General features: G+C 37.1%; 1 protein-coding gene across 2 annotated transcripts in view; it reads left to right on the top strand.

Annotated features, from left to right (window-relative positions):
• Positions 1–17,212, top strand: part of LOC121409406 (serine/threonine-protein phosphatase with EF-hands 2-like) — a 78,652-nt gene that overhangs the window by 57,815 nt on the left and 3,625 nt on the right. For both annotated transcript variants that reach the window (XM_041601347.1, XM_041601353.1), the window contains 8 exons: positions 246–412; positions 975–1,017; positions 3,259–3,411; positions 5,447–5,548; positions 6,690–6,875; positions 7,498–7,643; positions 15,136–15,242; positions 16,348–16,593. In XM_041601347.1, coding sequence (XP_041457281.1) covers positions 246–412; positions 975–1,017; positions 3,259–3,411; positions 5,447–5,548; positions 6,690–6,875; positions 7,498–7,643; positions 15,136–15,242; positions 16,348–16,593 — 1,150 coding nt within the window. The remainder of the gene's footprint in view (positions 1–245; positions 413–974; positions 1,018–3,258; positions 3,412–5,446; positions 5,549–6,689; positions 6,876–7,497; positions 7,644–15,135; positions 15,243–16,347; positions 16,594–17,212) is intronic.

Genomic DNA, 17,212 nt, shown 5'->3' with positions numbered 1-17,212 from the left:
TGACCATCATGAATGAAATATTGTTGAGAAAATGTGAAAGATAATTGCTGTTGAATCTAATTGAAAATGTTTACCATCAGCTAAGTACCCTTGTAAAGTACCCTTATACCGTTAATCATGTTTTTTCTTACAAAATGGTTTACCTTCAGCTGAGAACCCTTATATCTTTAATCTTGATATCTCTTACAGATTGATTTACCATCTGCTAAGAACCCTTATATCTTTATTCTTGTTTCCTCTTACAGAATGGTTTACCATCTGCCGAGAACCCTTATATCTTCAATGGAGACTATGTGGATAGAGGAATGCATTCAGTAGAGATAGCTCTTATTCTCTTCTCATTCTTCCTCCTCTTTCCTAATGAGGTCTACCTTAATAGAGGCAATCATGAGGACTACATTCTTAATCTCAGGTAATTTATACTGCCTTGTAGTTTATGTTTTAAATGATAATAATAATAATAATATAAGGTATTTATATTGCGCACAAATCCAACTTGTTAGGTGCTCAAGGTGCTCTTATATTACCCGGCTAAGCTAGACGTTCAGAACACTCACAGCTTCTTAAGGAATTACTTCCTACCTGTACCCATTTACCTCACCTGAGTTGAGTGCAGCACATTTTGGATCAGTTTCTTGCTGAAGGAATTTACGCCATGGCTAGGATTTGAACCCACAATCCTCTGTTTCTAATCCAATGGGCCACAACGCTCCACTAAAGAATGTGCGTGCCATAGTTCAGAAGAATGGCATCTAAGATCAGAAGGGGGGGACTTTATGCCTCCCCCCCTGTCCTCAATACATCCCTAAAAATAGCCCAGTCCTTTTCAGGTTGATAATAATAATATGCAAAATTTGTATAGCACTTAATACAATGTTTCGAAGATCTGCATACTATGATATATGAAATGAAAATTCACAATGTTTGCTGTATACTAATTTTATATTTTCTGTTTTTTCTATTTTCTTTTTTAGATATGGTTTCTTAAAGGAAGTGCAATCTAAATATGGTGCCAAGGTGAGGGAGTGTGTGATGTTTATTTTGTCTCGCCTGCATAGCAGAGCTAAACTATAGGTGCTGCGGCGACTGCGTCAACATCAAATTTTAACCTGAGGTTAAGTTTTTGAAATGACATAATAACTTAGAAAGTATATAGACCTAGTTCATGAAACTTGGAGATAATGGTAATTAAAGGTCAAGTCCACCTCAGAAAAATGTTGATTTGAATCAATATAGAAAAATCAGACAAGCGCAATGCTGAAAATTTCATCAAAATCGGATGTAAAATAAGAAAGTTATGACATTTCAAAGTTTCGCTTATTTTCAACAAAATAGTTATATGAATGAGCCAGTTACATCCAAATGAGAGAGTCGATGATGTCACTCGCTCACTATTTCTTTTGTTTTTTATTGTTTGAATTATACAATATTTAAATTTTTACGAATTTGACGATTAGGACCTCCATGCCTGAAGCACAAAATGTTTAAATAATGGAATTCCATGTGTTCAGGGAGGAATGAAACTTCATTTCACATGACAGTGATGAGAAAATAACAATATTTCATATTTTAGATAATAAAATACAAAAGAAATAGTGAGTGAGTGATGTCATCAACTCTCTCATTTGGATGTAAATGGCTCGTTCATATAACTATTTTGTTGAAAATAAGCGAAACTTTAAATGCCATAACTTTCTTATTTTACATCCGACTTTGATGAAATTTTCAGTTTTATGCTTGTTGAATTTTTCTCTTTTTATTCAAATCAAGTTTTGTTGGGGTGGACTTGTCCTTTAAGTATTACTAAACATCTTGCCTTGGTTTTAGTTCACATGACCAAGGTCAGGGTCATTTAGGGTCAATGAACTTAGACCATGTTGGAGGAATCAATATCGAAATCTTAACCTAAGGTTAAGTGTTTGAATTGTCATCATAACTTTAAAAGTTCACAGATCTGGTTCATAAAACTTAGACATAAAAGTAATCAAGTATCGCTGAACATTCTGTGCGAGATTCTGGTCACATGACTAAGGTCAAAAATCATTTAGGGTCAATTAACTTTGGTCATATTGAGGGTATTTGTTGAAATACCATCATAACTTTTAAAGTTTATGTATCTAGTTCACAAAACTTGGACATAAGAGTAATCAAGTATCACTATACATCTTGTGCAAATTTCAGGTCACATGACCAAGGTCATAAGGTCAATGAAATGTGGCCATGTTGTAGGTAATTGTTGAATTGCCATATTACATTGAAAGTGTATAAATGTGGACATAGGGGTAATTTAGTATCATTGCTTATCTTGCACAAATCGTAGGTCACTTGATCAAGGTCAAATGTGTCATTTAAGGTCAATGTAGTAGCATATTATATGAATGGTGTCTTTTTGTGAATAATTATTTTATAGTCATTTTCAAAGTCAGCACTGCTGCTATATTGAATTGTGTTATGCAGGTGAGACTGCCAGATGTGCTCCACTTGTTATATAAAAAATGTTGGAAGGAGTGTTCCTGCTAAAAAAATCTTTTTGTTATGAAAAGGGTTACATTACAGTGGAGCAGACCTCCCAACCCTTTTGTTTGTTTTTTTAATTATTAGGATTTTCTGCCGTTGTCCTTTTATTTTTTGAAAAGTAAGATTATTGAATAATATACATGTACTGTATTTCCCGGTTAATAAATGCATTCTTTTCCCCCCATTATTATCTTGAAAATAGGATGCGTTTTATCCAAAGAAAGTTTTCTTAGTGTTTAAAAGTTTAGAAACAACCAAAAAAGATATGGAATATTTTATGTAATTATTTGTTGGTTACAAAAAATAGAGAGTATATTTTGCGAAAGTTTGTTTGAAAAATCTTCTTTGTAAAGGTTGTTTTATATCATTTATTTGATAACTATTAATTTACTAATGTTTATCATCTCATATGTTACCTTTTCTCCATGTGTGTATTCTTATCCATCTGGTATGCATTCATGTGATCTTATGAGCAGATTAATTCCAATTCGTACAGTTGCAATCTTTTAAGGATTTTCTTTGTTGAAATGTCAGGAGGTCTGGTGAAGAGTGAATTTGTATATGCAGTTACATCAAAGAAAAGTCATAAAGGTCAGGCTCTGCTGAATATTCACATATTTTGGGTTAAGATGAAAATGGAAAAAATAATCAAACTTATATTGAAAATATTTCAATTTCTTTCAGAGATGTTAAAGTATTTTAGTTGTGTCACCAAATTCTAATATATCAATTTTTTTCCAGAGATCACATGCACAGAAGATAATTGGTCAGTTTCAGGATTTGTTTGCTTGGTTACCGTTAGCAACATTGATTGATAGCAAGATTCTGATATGTCATGGAGGTATCTCAGATAAGACTGATCTCACATTCCTGGATAATATGCCAAGACATAAGGTTAGTCATAGTCAGCTTGTAGGTAATAATCCAACGCACATGGTTAGGCATAGTCAGTTTGAAGGTAACATCTCAAGACACATGGGTAGTCAGTCACTTTATAGGTATCATTCCAACAAGACATAAGGCTAGTCATAGTCAGTTTGTAGGTATTAATCCAAGGCACAAGGTTAGTCATAGTCAGTTTACAGGTATCACAAGACACAGGGGTAGTCAGTCACTTAATAGGTATCATTCCCACAAGACATAAGGCTAGTCATGGTCAGTTTTTAGGTATTAATCCAGGGCACAAAGTTAGTCATAGTCAGTTTAAAAGTATCATCACATGACAAAAGGGTAGTCATAGTCACTTTATAGGTATCATTCCAACAAGACACAAGGTTAGTCATGGTCAGTTTGTAGGTATTTATCCAAGGCATAAGATCAGTCATGGTCAGTTTCAAGGTATCATCACAAGACACAAGGTTAGTCTTAGTAAGTTTGTAGGTATTAATCCAAGGCACAAGGTTAGTCATCAGTCTGAAGGTATCACCACAAGACACAAGGGTAGTCATAGTCACTTTATAGGTATCATTCCAACAAGACACAAGGTTAGTAATGGTCAGTTTGTAGGTATTTATCCAAGGCACAAGATTAGTCATGGTCAGTTTAAGGTATAATCGCAAGACACAAGGTTAGTCTTAGTCAGTTTGTAGGTATTGATCAAAGGCACAAGATTGGTCATAATAATGGGTATCATTCAAAAAATCAATAAGGTTAGTCAGTCAGTCTGCATGTAGTGCATGAAATCTCATATCTTACATTAGTGCTTCTTCCCCCCCCTTAACCCCATCCTTTTTTTTCTTTTCTTTTTTGCTGCAGTGTGCTTCACTTAATTTTGATCTAAGATTTTTAATTTTGTTATTTGTAATGTATTAATGTATCATGGTGACCCCTTTTATAAGCATCGCTTGTCCAGGGTCTCTGAACCATCTATTTGTTTGTTTGTTTTTTCTGATACTTTGTTAATACTGTATATTGTACTGTTTTTATCCTTTTGATGGTTGAATAAATAAATGAATCGAATTGAATTTAAAGGTACATGTAACTTCCCAAGAAACAAGCCTAAAGCGGATTATCATAATTACTGTCAGTTTATAGGTATCATTTCGATACAGGTTTTAGTCAGTTTACACATGTAGGTATAGTCAACAATAGTCAGTTTTAAGGCATCCTTAGAAGACATAAGGTTAGTCTTAGTTAGTCATAGTTTATAGATATCATTCCAAAACATTTTTAGGCTTATATGGTTTTTTTACAGGGGGTGGATTTTCTTATTTTAGCAAATATTGTTCCAACTTTACCTATCCAGTTGTCTGATTTTTTAATTTTGATTTGATTCTCATTGAAATCACTCTACAACCTTGACCAGTCATAATACTTTACCTATGATCAAGCTAGTGTAGCATAAGTACACTGTTATGTGTATGCTTTCAATTAATTCATCGATAAGGTTCTGATTACCATACTTTCTGTCAAGCTGTTGAAATGTTAACCTTCATATTTCATAATTGTGTTTTTATTCCAATAAGCACTACACCTGAAAAAAAATAATTGTTGTAACAGAGAGGAAAAAAATATGTTGGTCAATTGTTTGGGGGGGGGTTATTTTTACTTTTTTTAGGTTGTGAATGTGGCGATGTCTCATCTTAAAACACGTCAAATTGAGATCGAAGGTTCTGGCGAGCCACTTGAGTCCTCTGCTCATAGTATGTTCAATATTGTATACAGACATTTTTTTAATGTGTTGTTTGCCAGCTAAAAGTATAGGGGAAAGAAGAAATGATGTAGGCAAATTAATGAAAATAAGGATGCATAGGTACATATTTTTCCTCAAATTTGAATAAAAAAACAAAAGTTGGCAAGTTTGAGTAGGGTCACTTGGGTTAAGGCAAACCAACTTTTTGAAAGAGGGGCTTAGTGCGGTGGTTTACTGAAGGCATAATAATTTTCCTTTTATTTTTCTGTTCTCTAACTAATCTGAATGTAATGACAGTATCTGTCTGTATTGAAACCACCACTGAAAGAAGGAGCCGATGAATTGACAGGAGAAGAAGAAGATTTGAGTGCTAAGATTGATCTATCAGAGTGGAGACAGGTTAGTTTTTTTTTCTAATAGTATTCTGTGCTGTAGAGTATTTGTTAGCATGATAATAAAACATTTTCCATACTTTTACAAGTAACATGAAGGTATTTCAATACTTCAATTGTCTATACTCTTGTACGCAGTAAGACATAGATTCTCATTTTTTTAGTGGATTTTGATTATTTTTATACAAATATATGTTATTTGTAAAAAAAAAATGTGTATCAGTGATTCTGCCACCCCACCCCCTTCTACATACTAATTCTATTTCTCTCTTTTCCATTCAAATTCTCACCCTCTCTTCTTACTCAGCCTTCACCATTTGTTCTTTTTCACTTTTATCCATTTTTTGTTTTCTTTTTTTTTCTATTGTTTTCTTCCTCTCTCCATTTCTTTTTTTCCCTTTCTCTCTCTTTCTTTCTTTTTTCTCTCTTTTTTCTGTCTCTTTCTTTATCTTTCTTATTTTTCTATCTCTCTCCATTACTCTCTTTCTTTAAAACCTGTATTTGCGAATCATGTCTTCAAATGTCATTTTAATTTCATTTGTTGAACTGTATTTTAATGTTAGTGTTCTTTTTAGCACCAGCTAATGAGGTGATTTTTTTACAGAAAACATGATTTCTTTCTACAATTCCCAGGTATTAGCTGGTGTTCTTTCCTTCTTTTGTGTGTTTGTTTTTTTTTCACGTTGATATTGTATGTTGGATATTTTATGATGATTATTTTCAATGTGCTGAAATTGACTATTGTTATGAGTATAATGTCTACCTGGAATGAAATAAAATAAAATAAAAATATAACAATAATAGATTGAACTTATCTCGTTCCAAATCCGCTCTGTAGAGTACTCAAGGCACTTTCCAAGAAATTTTAAAAGAAATTGGAAAGAATTGAACAGAAATTTTTCAAGTGTATTTTGAAAGTTTCCAATTTTTAATGTTTTAATGTCTTCAGGAAGGCTGTTCCATAACTGAGATGATGAAAGGATCTTTCCTCTCAGGTTTTAGAAACCTTTGGTTTAACAAGAGAACTGGAAGTGGAGGTACATGATATATCATTCATATTGTAGCAACTAGGGAGTATGAGTAATGTTTTATAGTTTTTCTTTGTTTACATAAATAAATTTTTTCAGTATATCTATTAATCTATCTAGATATTAGACATACTCTGGAGTGATCCAAGGAGTCAAGATGGATGCCAACCAAACACATTCCGAGGAGGAGGGAGCTACTTTGGTCCCGATGTAACCAAAAAGGTGTTAGCTAAACATGGAATTGATCTGCTCATTAGATCACATGAATGCAAACCAGATGGATATGAATACACACATGGAGAAAAGGTAACATAATTATGCGATAAATGATGATGATGATGATGATGATCAAAAATGATGATGAAAAATGATGATGATGATGATGATGATGGTGATGATGATGATGATAAATGATGATAGATGATGGTGATGATGATAAATGGTTATTAATGATGATGATGATGATGGTGATGATGATGATTTATGATGATGATGATGATGATGATGATGATGATAATGATAAATGATGATAGATGATGGTGATGATGATAAATGGTTATTAATGATGATGATGATGATCCTGATGATGATGATGATGATGATCCTGATGATGATGATGATGATAATGGCAGTGATGAAGAGTATGGTGGTGGTGGTGGTGGTTTTGATGATGATGATGATGATGTTAATGATAATGGTGATGGTAGTTGTGATGATGGTAAATGGTGATGTTGATGATACATGAAGTAATGATAGTTGTAAGGGTGAAGATAGTGATAATGATGTAGAGAATGATCACTACAAAGTGAATAGTGATGACGTTATTAACTGTAATGATTAATCTTTCATTGAATATGATATGGCTGTTTGGTTTTCTAAATGATTAATGTATGAGGATAATAAGTAATAATCAATTAATATTTTACAGGTCTTGACGGTATTTTCAGCCTCTAATTACTATGAAGAAGGGAGTAATCGAGGAGCCTATATCAAGTTTGGTACAGATCTCAAGCCTAGATGTGTTCAGTATCAGACCTCAGTTAATAACACCAAAAAGATGACCATGAGACAAAGGTATCTTTCTCATGTATTGATTTTGTTAGGTATCTATCACCCTCCCTCAGACAATATAGGAATATTTGAATGCAGAGTTGTGAGAGATGCGTCAGGGTTAGTTCTCCTGGGGGGGGGGCATTTACATTGACGAGTGGATCATTACGTCAAACCCCCGTTTGCAGAAAGACCGCAGTTCAGACTGCAAACTGCGGTCCCATACCCCATTTTTCATTTGAAAAATCTCAACAACATTTCCAAACCCGATCAACCCATCTTGGCCAGGTAATCCCCTTGTCTCAATTTTACCACCACAGGCCGTGGTGGTGAGTGTTACGATATCAGTATGGATATCTAAGCACTCCATACACCTCCCGCAACATGGATACCATGCCCGTTGATTGACCTGCCTAGCTGGCCTGTATAATAAACCTGTATATACGTTCATACCAAAGTCTCCACCAGAGTCCTTTGTATTGGATCATGGTGGCAGCTGAAACCAGTGATTGGCTTTGAAATGACAAGGATCAAGTAACCAGCTGTAGTGTTGGGAAGTAAACTGCATGTCTTTTTACCGAAATTCGCATGCTTCATAACCTACTTACTAACCCAACGGGTGCCCGCTCGCCCCGGCTATCGCATCGCTACTGTGCTGTACCGTACTGTGCATACCCAATGCACTGTCACAGCAAATCACACAGTGCTGTGAGAAGAGAAGGAGCGAGATGCTAACGGTAACTGTAAACAATCAAATTTAGCCTGAATAAGTTATAACTGTGTTCGATCACTGGCACAGAGGTCTGCATCATAAGATCAACATGCACTAAAAGTTGATAAAACCTAAATTACTTAATTTTCTGGACTGGAGTGTGAACAATGAATTATTATTTTCCTAATATTAATTGTAAATCTGGAGTGTGAGAAGTGAGTGGGAGTGACCAGCATTTTCACTGCATGAAACACCTAATGACATTCACACAGGGCTGTGAGTGCGTTACAGGTATCATCACCAGTCGACCTGTGACTGTAAGGAGCGTTCACACGTGGATATAAACAGACATTAATATCTACACTCATCCATTTAAGTACCTAATACGTACAGCGAACATACACAATGAGTAGTGGAAAATATCCAGAAATGAACTGGGAGGCAACAGACCTACCCGAAGAGTTCCAGCTTTTCAGACAAAGAATGGAGCTGATTCTAGCAGACCAAGACATAACTGATCAGAGAAAAGTGGCTATAAAAATCAAGATTGCTGTAGGCAATGAAGGCTTGCGTTGAATTAATGCATCGGGGCTATCAGAGACCGATAAAGAAAAACCGCAAGAGCTATGGAGACTATTAGAGGCACAGTTAAAGGTCAATATCAATTTTCGCATACACCGCTTAGAGCTAATGCGGTACAGGCAGAAACCAGATGAAACGATCGATGAATTCGTTACCAGGTGTAGGGACAAAGCCAAAAATTGCGATTTCGAGGAAGCTGAGTTAAATGAGCGAATCATGGAGCTAGTGATTGCGTCAACTCCAAGTCTCGAATTCCAAAAGTCATTGCTAGATCAACCGAAAGGTTACAAGGTCGAACAAATTTTGGTAGAAGCTCGTAAATACGAGGCAGTTGCTGCGAGCCGACAATGTCTTGAGACACTAGACCCTAAACAGAATATCGATTCGTTCAAGCGTAACCAGGGACGAAAAGCATGTGGTAACTGCGGACGTTTCCACAAACCTCGTCAGTGCCCTGCGTATGACGACGAGTGCCGTGCCTGTGGCACCAAGGGCCATTGGGCCAAATTCTGTCGGAAATCGAAAAATGATCGTAGTCGTAAACAGAATCGTAGATCAGATGAACGAAGATCCGACACGGTATCTGATGATCGTAAACCAAAACAAAACAAATCACGATAAACTCGAAAAGTCGAAAGAGTAAACCAATAAGCGAAATGGACATAACACATGATACTACCACAGATCATGATCATTATCAATCTACAGATAGTCCATTCAACGTAGCACAATTTGACACCATACACACTAATGGACCACACACAGTTGTAAATCCAGAAGGTACTGTAGCATTTGCTAACATTGACATAATATGCCCACAGAGAGTAGGTCAACATAAGCTATACCTAAAAGTGGACACGGGGGCAAGTGCTAACACTATCACAGTACGTACCGCCAAAGCAATATACGGTCCAAAGTGGGAATCAGTAGTGAAACAAACAACAATAAAACTTATAGCTTAGAAACACAAATTCCATGTAAGGGTACACTAGACATAAAGTGTAGATACAACAGTACAAAATGGTCAACACATACATTCTATGTAGCAGATGTCAATGGTCCAGCGATCCTAGGGTTGTTAGGTTGCACTGACCTTGGAATTATCACAATTCACTCAATGCAGGACAAAACACCTACACCCAATCCTCAGCAAACACCTATCACAAGTGTAAGGGATCTCAAACAAGCATATCCGAATCAGTTTGACGCTATTGGTAGTTTCCGAGGGAAGGCAATGCTTCATGTCAAGGATGATGCTGAACCTACCATAGACGCACCCCGCAAGTGCAGCGTACACTTGAAAGACAAAATCAAGGTGGAACTGGACAATATGGAGCAGCAAGGAGTCATCAGAAAAATTGAGTACCACACCGATTGGTGCAGCTCCATGACCACTGTTGTGAAGAAAGATGGATCCATCAGAATTTGTCTTGACCCCAGGAGGTTAAATGATGCCTTGAAGAGATGCCCGCACAAGGTACCAACCTTGGAAGAGGTCCAACCTGTCTTCGCAGGAGCTCAGTACTTCTCTAAGTTAGACGCGAAGGCTGGTTACTGGTCGGTTCACCTAGCGGAGGAGTGCCAGGATCTCACCACATTCCGTACACCATTTGGAAGGTACTGCTTCCAAAGACTACCATTTGGGTTATGTACTAGTCAGGATATCTTCCAGCAGCATATGGATAGGATTGTCCAAAATGTGCCAGGCTGCATATGCATCGCAGATGACATAGTGATCATAGGAAGAACAGAGGAGGAACACGATAGGAATCTCTACCTACTCATGGAGATGGCAAAGCAAGAAGGCTTAGTGTTCAACAGCTCCAAATGTACTATCAAGAAGGAAGCCATCAACTTCTTTGGTTCCAAGTACACTAGATCAGGTATCTACCCAGATCCGAGCAAGGTAGAAGCTATCACATCAATGCCATCACCCAAGGACAAAGAAGATGTTCAGAGATGCTTAGGATTATTCACATACCTAGCAGCATACATTCCTAACTTCTCAGAGAAGTCAGCGCCACTTCGAGAACTTCTACACAAGGAAGTACCATTCATCTGGGACGATGATCATGAACATTCCTTGAACAGCCTGAAAAGTGCAGTATCATCAGGTGCATGTCTACAATTCTATGACCCAAAGAAAGAGACAACTCTTGAGGTAGATGCATCGATGAAAGGGCTAGGAGCATGCCTGCTCCAGCAAGGCAAACCAGTTGCATTTGCATCCAAAAGTCTTTCTACTGCACAATCCAACTATTCCAACATAGAGAGGGAAACCTTAGCCCTAGTGTTTGGTATCAACCGCTTCCATACATATCTGTTCGGGAAGGAATTCACCGTCATAACAGACCACAGACCATTGGAGATGATATGGAAGAAACCTCTTAGAAGTGCACCACCACGTCTACAGAGATTGCTTATCAAAGTCCAAGGATACCGATGTCAAGTCAAGTATCGACCAGGAAAAGACATGATTATTTCCGATACCTTGAGCCGACTTCCTAATCCCAAGGAAGCACGCGATGTTCCGCTAGATGTCAGAGTGGAATCCATCTGCTCTGAAGCCGAAGATTCACACCAGATTGGCTTGATATACTTCGGACAACACAAGAGAACAGAGCTTCAGAGAGAAACGGCTAATGATCCTGTTCTGAGATCACTATGGCAAATAGTCACTCAGGGATGGCCTGAGACCATCCAAGAATTGCCGACATCCCTTCGTCAATTTTGGTCTTACAGAGATGAAATCGGAGTATCACACAGAGTACTCTTCAAGGGAAGTCAAGTCATCATACCGAAGACACTAAGGAATGACATCCTTAGACAGCTTCATCTAGGACACATGGGAATTGAAAGCACGAGGCGACTTGCTCGTGAGACAGTGTTCTGGCCAAACATCAACAAGGACATTGATCAGTTGATAAAGCAGTGTGAAACATGCCAGAAACACCAAGCAAGACAGCAGAAAGAGCCACTGCATCCCCATGATGTACCACCAGCACCATGGACCAGACTCTGAACCAACTTGTTCATGCTCAACAGACAAGAGTATCTACTCGTTACTGATTACTATTCCAAATATCCGATCATTGCTAAGCTAACCGATACATCCAGTGCAGCTATAGCAAGAGAGATGACGGGAATCTTCAGTCTGTTCGGTCCACCAGAAGAGATTGTGTCCGACAACTGTCCACAATTTGTCGGGAAACCATTCCAAGACATGTGCAAGAAGTGGAATATCAAGCACATCACTTCTTCACCGCACTATCCAAGATCCAACGGATTAGCTGAGAGAATGGTTCGTACAATCAAGAATCTGTTGACAAAGTGTTCTCAAACTAGCCAAGACAGTCAACTAGCCATGATGCACCTGAGAGCAACACCAGTTGACAATAACTTGAGATCACCAGCAGAGATATTGTTTGGAAGACCCATCCGAACCACATTGCCAAGTCACTATCTTTCGAGAGATTCTGCTACCACCGAGTTTCTCTTGAATAGGCAAGACAAAATGAAGGAAGTGCATGATCGACATGCAAGTTCTGATCTGCCACCACTGCATGTAGGACAGCCAGTGAGAGTTCTGCATCCAAGAGACAACACTTGGATACCAGCCAAAGTATCCAAAGTCTGTGAAGAACCTCGATCCTATGAAGTTTCAACGCCGAACGGAGGAATCTTGAGGAGAAATAGATCTCACTTGAGGGAAATTCCATCCACCAACCCAACTCCAAAGCGTGTGAGGTTCGAAGAAGACCATTCCACAGAAACTCAACCGGAGGAAGACAACGTCCAACGAACACCAATGTCCAACTCTAATCAATCTCAACAGACACACTCACAAACTACGAGGTCTGGACGCACTATTCGCAAACCAGAGAGATTCATGTTTGAAGATTGAACATTATGAACACTCTAAACTCTCAAACAAAGAAGAGAACGAGAAGAAAGAAGAACACTGAAGACATTAGTGTAGTTTTAAGTTTTATTATATGCATGTATAAACATTGTACATTATTTTTGGTATATCAAGATAGTGTTTACGAAATTATCAAAAAGACACTATAACCAAAACTTATTGTTTGGAAATATTGATTTCAGGATCAATCCGGTTATCCAAATTATTTTCAGTTTTGCACAAGATTGAAGTTCTGTAAAATTGAAGATGCATATAGTTTATCACAAATTGATATTCTCACAAACCAAACAATTTCTATATTATATCTGATAAATCATAACTAAGCCGAATTACCAAAATTTGCAGACTACCAAAAGTATTGTTTGAAAACAATATCTTTGAAATTTGAAAAATTCTCAATCTTATCAGAAGAAGGGGGATGTTATGATATCAGTATGGATATCTAAGCACTCCATACACCTCCCGCAACATGGATACCATGCCTGTTGATTGACCTGCCTAGCTGGCCTGTATAATAAACCTGTATATACGTTCATACCAAAGTCTCCACCAGAGTCCTTTGTATTGGATCAGTGAGCGTTGAGCCAAGGACGAAATGATAAACAACAGCTGTGCTATTACGTAAGACTTGTCTGCCTGTAGAAGGACCTTCAGAATGAAATTATTGTATTCGATATTAATCACGTTTTCAAAGGCATATTACATTCAGACATCCAGTATTATTCCATTTTCAATTTCGAACAAAGAAAATCGACCTCGGAATAAGGAAAGTAAGCGAATAAAAATTCTGATATGCTTAGCATGTAGGGACCACGATGCATCCCATAGTTCTGTCCGTCCAGCAAGAAAATATGGGATGCATGCCGTTCACTCGCGCGCAATGATACAGTCCTAACGTTCGAAAAAAAGAAGTAATGGCATACAATAGGGTTAGGGTTAAGAAAGAAAGAAAGAAAGAAAGAAAGGAAAAAAAAAAGCTGCACTTTCACCGCGTGTGAAACTCCATAGTAGGCTCTAGAACTACACACATCGTGTGTGGCCCCCTGCTGTGACTGTATATGCTGGGATGTGTTATCTTCAGACCGAGGTCAAGAACAGGTGTTTCTATACTTAAATTTCTTGCTTGGGGCAATTAGGGTTTGTAGTACTTGGAGAAGAGAATTGATAAGGGGAACTGGTGTATAGCTGCTCTCAAACAGAGATTTTCGTCATGTACCATGCGCCACCAAAAAGACGTAAAAAAGGATGTCTTTTTCAAGGGCACGGTACATACGTAACGTAGTAAAAAAAAACTGAAATAATAAAAAAGAGTATCTATTTTCGCTAGGAAAGCTACGTGTTTAGGGTCAAATTTACGAGGGTGTAAAAAATCGAGACAAAACCATAGGGTTAGGGTTACTTTTGAAGGGTAGGGTTTCACACGCCAATGCCTGTTTAGGGGGTGCATTTTCAGAATATGAAAAAATACATGTTTAGGATGCTTTTGGAGACCCCATGGTTGCACATGGTATCCACTCGTCAATAAAAGTGCCCCCCCCCATGGGCAGATCTCTAGGGCTATTGTATGCTTATCTGGAAACATTTTGAGACATCAGTGCTGTATTATTGTAGCTCCTGATGTATTAAAAGCTACATCAAAGAAATGTGATTTTATTCAATGAACAGTAGATAGAACCTCATGTCCGGTTTAACTCTGGCCATTGTCTTAGTCTGTACTGAAATTATGTGATGGTGAAAACATTGTTTACTATGTACATTTTCATTTGAACTATGTTGTTTTCTATTGTTTTGGTGGTGAAGAAAACCATTTTAGTTATTACTTCCAGTTAGTTGAGTTGGGAATCTAATTACAAGTTAGAGCCATGTCTTTCCTACAGGAATCTTGCAAGCAGCTTTTCATTACCAATAGGAGTGGGCTATACATTTGTCAAAAATACTTTTTTGTCAATTTAATATTGTTTACTTTGTGTCTATGAAATGACAATATTTCAGGAGCTGCAACAAAGCTGCAGTGAAAGGACACAAAGCCACCTTATAGCAGGATTCCCACTATAAAAGATTTGGCACAGATGTTTGATAAGTTGGCTTATTAACAGTTTGAGTGCTAAATTTTTTTGATAAACTGTGATATATGTCTCATTTGGTTGCCCATGGTTTAAATACAACTTAGTGCAGACTAATGGCCATTAGCTCTGTGTGAGGCTAATATTGCATTGTAAATATTTGGAATTTTTTGCTTGTTATTAGACAACCAGATATGATGTCATCCATCAATGCTTTCATTTCTGTTATCTTTTCAGAGTAAGCATCGTGGAAGAGTCGGCTTTAAGAGACTTAAGAGAGAAAATTGGAGCAAATACCACATATCTTAGACAAGCCTTCCAGAAACATGATCCAAACAACACAGGTAACGTATTATAATAAAAGACTTATATAGGTCAATTTGTGATAATTATCTGAAATGAACATCAACTTGTATGAACCAATTACCAGTTTTTCCAAGTATAGAAAGTAGATTTTTTATGGAAATTTGAATTTAAGTAGAAACTATTGACTCAACTCTTGATAAACCTTTACCAACATGAATGCTATTCACATCTTAATTTGGAATCTTATGTCCGTTATTTGTTTTTTTTTTTTTTTATTTTACCCCCATATCCTTATATTTTGTCTTGTGTCATCCTATTTTTTGTTCATTTATTGATTACTTCCAGGAAACACAACATACAAATGCTACAGATAATTGTTAGAAGATAAAAGCAAGCCAACAAGTATAAAAGAAGATTGAAGAAAGATGTAATTTTAGTATATAAAATAAGGATTGGGATGAGTGATGTGTTGATTTATTCCCCTTACTGAATCATCAGGATACAACTCAATAGGCTAGGACTGTGGAAGAGATCTTAGATTTTTGTCTCGCCTGCATAGTAGAGCGTGACTATAGGCGTCGTCAACACGAAACATCGACATACATGTAAGGGTGATGGAGTATGAATGATAGTTTTGCACAATTCTTAGGTCACATGATCATGGTCAAAGGTCATTTTGGGTCAATGGACTTAATATTTTATTATCTTATTAATGTTTTTTTCTGTGAATAATTATTCATTAGCTGTTTTTCAAAGAAATTTCTGCTGCTATATTGAATTGCGTAATGCAGGCGAGACTGCCAGAGGCGTTCCACTTGTTAAATTAGATGGAGATCCTTGAATACGTTTTTAATTTGTTGGTCTTTAATCCCTTGATGTGTTTTGTATCATTGGGTATTATCACATCTACTCAATTGGCTAGGAAATGGAAGAGATCCTAGACCTATCAGTCCCATGGAGAACCTTAAATGTTTGTTTATCTTGTTGGTCTTTAGTCCTTTGGTTTGTTTTGTATAATTAGGTTATATCACATAATGGGCCAGGACTATGAAGGAGATCCTAGACCTGACAGCCACATGGAGAACCTTGAATACTTGTTTATCTTGTTGGTCTTTAATCCTTTGGTTTTGTTTGTATCATCAGGTTACATCACATCTACTCAATGGGCCAGGACTATGGAAGAGATCCTAGATCTGTCAATCCCATGGAGAACTTTGAAAGCCAGGATGTGTAGGACCAATGATGCTGGATTGATTGAATATGAGTCCTGCCTTGAGATGGAGCTGACTTACAGCGGTGGCAAAGGTGGTCCTAGTGTGACAGAAACACTTTACAGGAACAAGAATGCTTTAGAGACAATCTTTAGAGTCATGGACAAAGACCATTCAGGTTTGGCATTCTGAATTATCTTAACTTCTTGTCTCATGGAACTGGATGGGCCATATTAAAAAACTTACGGCATTCAGTACCCAAAAGCTTAATTGAAAGATTCCTTTGCAGAGATGACACATCTTCTTTAACAACCAAAAAGTTTTCTTATTAGGAGAGTTGATAATTATTTGACAAAATAAGACAATTTTTTTTGTCTTGCCTGTACAGCAGAGCGAGACTATAAGTGACGCTTTTTCGACTGCGGTGGCGTCAACATCAAATCTTAACCGAAGGTTATATTTGTATCTCAATAAATAGAATAAAATTCACAGAGCAAAATGCTGAAAATTTGATCAAAATTGGATAATAAATAACAAAGTTATTGAATTTTAAAGATTTTCACTATTCCGGTGAAACAGTTCTAGACGTCTTTATGAAAATTTATTAGGTGGGCTGATGATAGTCTGCTGTTCAAACCGTTCACTTGAGTAAAGTGTCCAAATTGCAGCCTACTCATGCCTTGTGTACTGAAGGCCCTCTAACTAACTGCTAGTTCTGTATGTGCTAGTCTTTGCATAGAGACACTTGTTGAGTGTCAAAGTTTCAATCAGGGTCTGTGCCTGCAGACTAGGCTGAT

This window comes from Lytechinus variegatus, chromosome 1, assembly GCF_018143015.1.
Source record: "Lytechinus variegatus isolate NC3 chromosome 1, Lvar_3.0, whole genome shotgun sequence".
Lineage (NCBI taxonomy): Eukaryota > Metazoa > Echinodermata > Echinoidea > Temnopleuroida > Toxopneustidae > Lytechinus > Lytechinus variegatus.
This window is presented reverse-complemented; position numbering and strand designations above follow the sequence as displayed.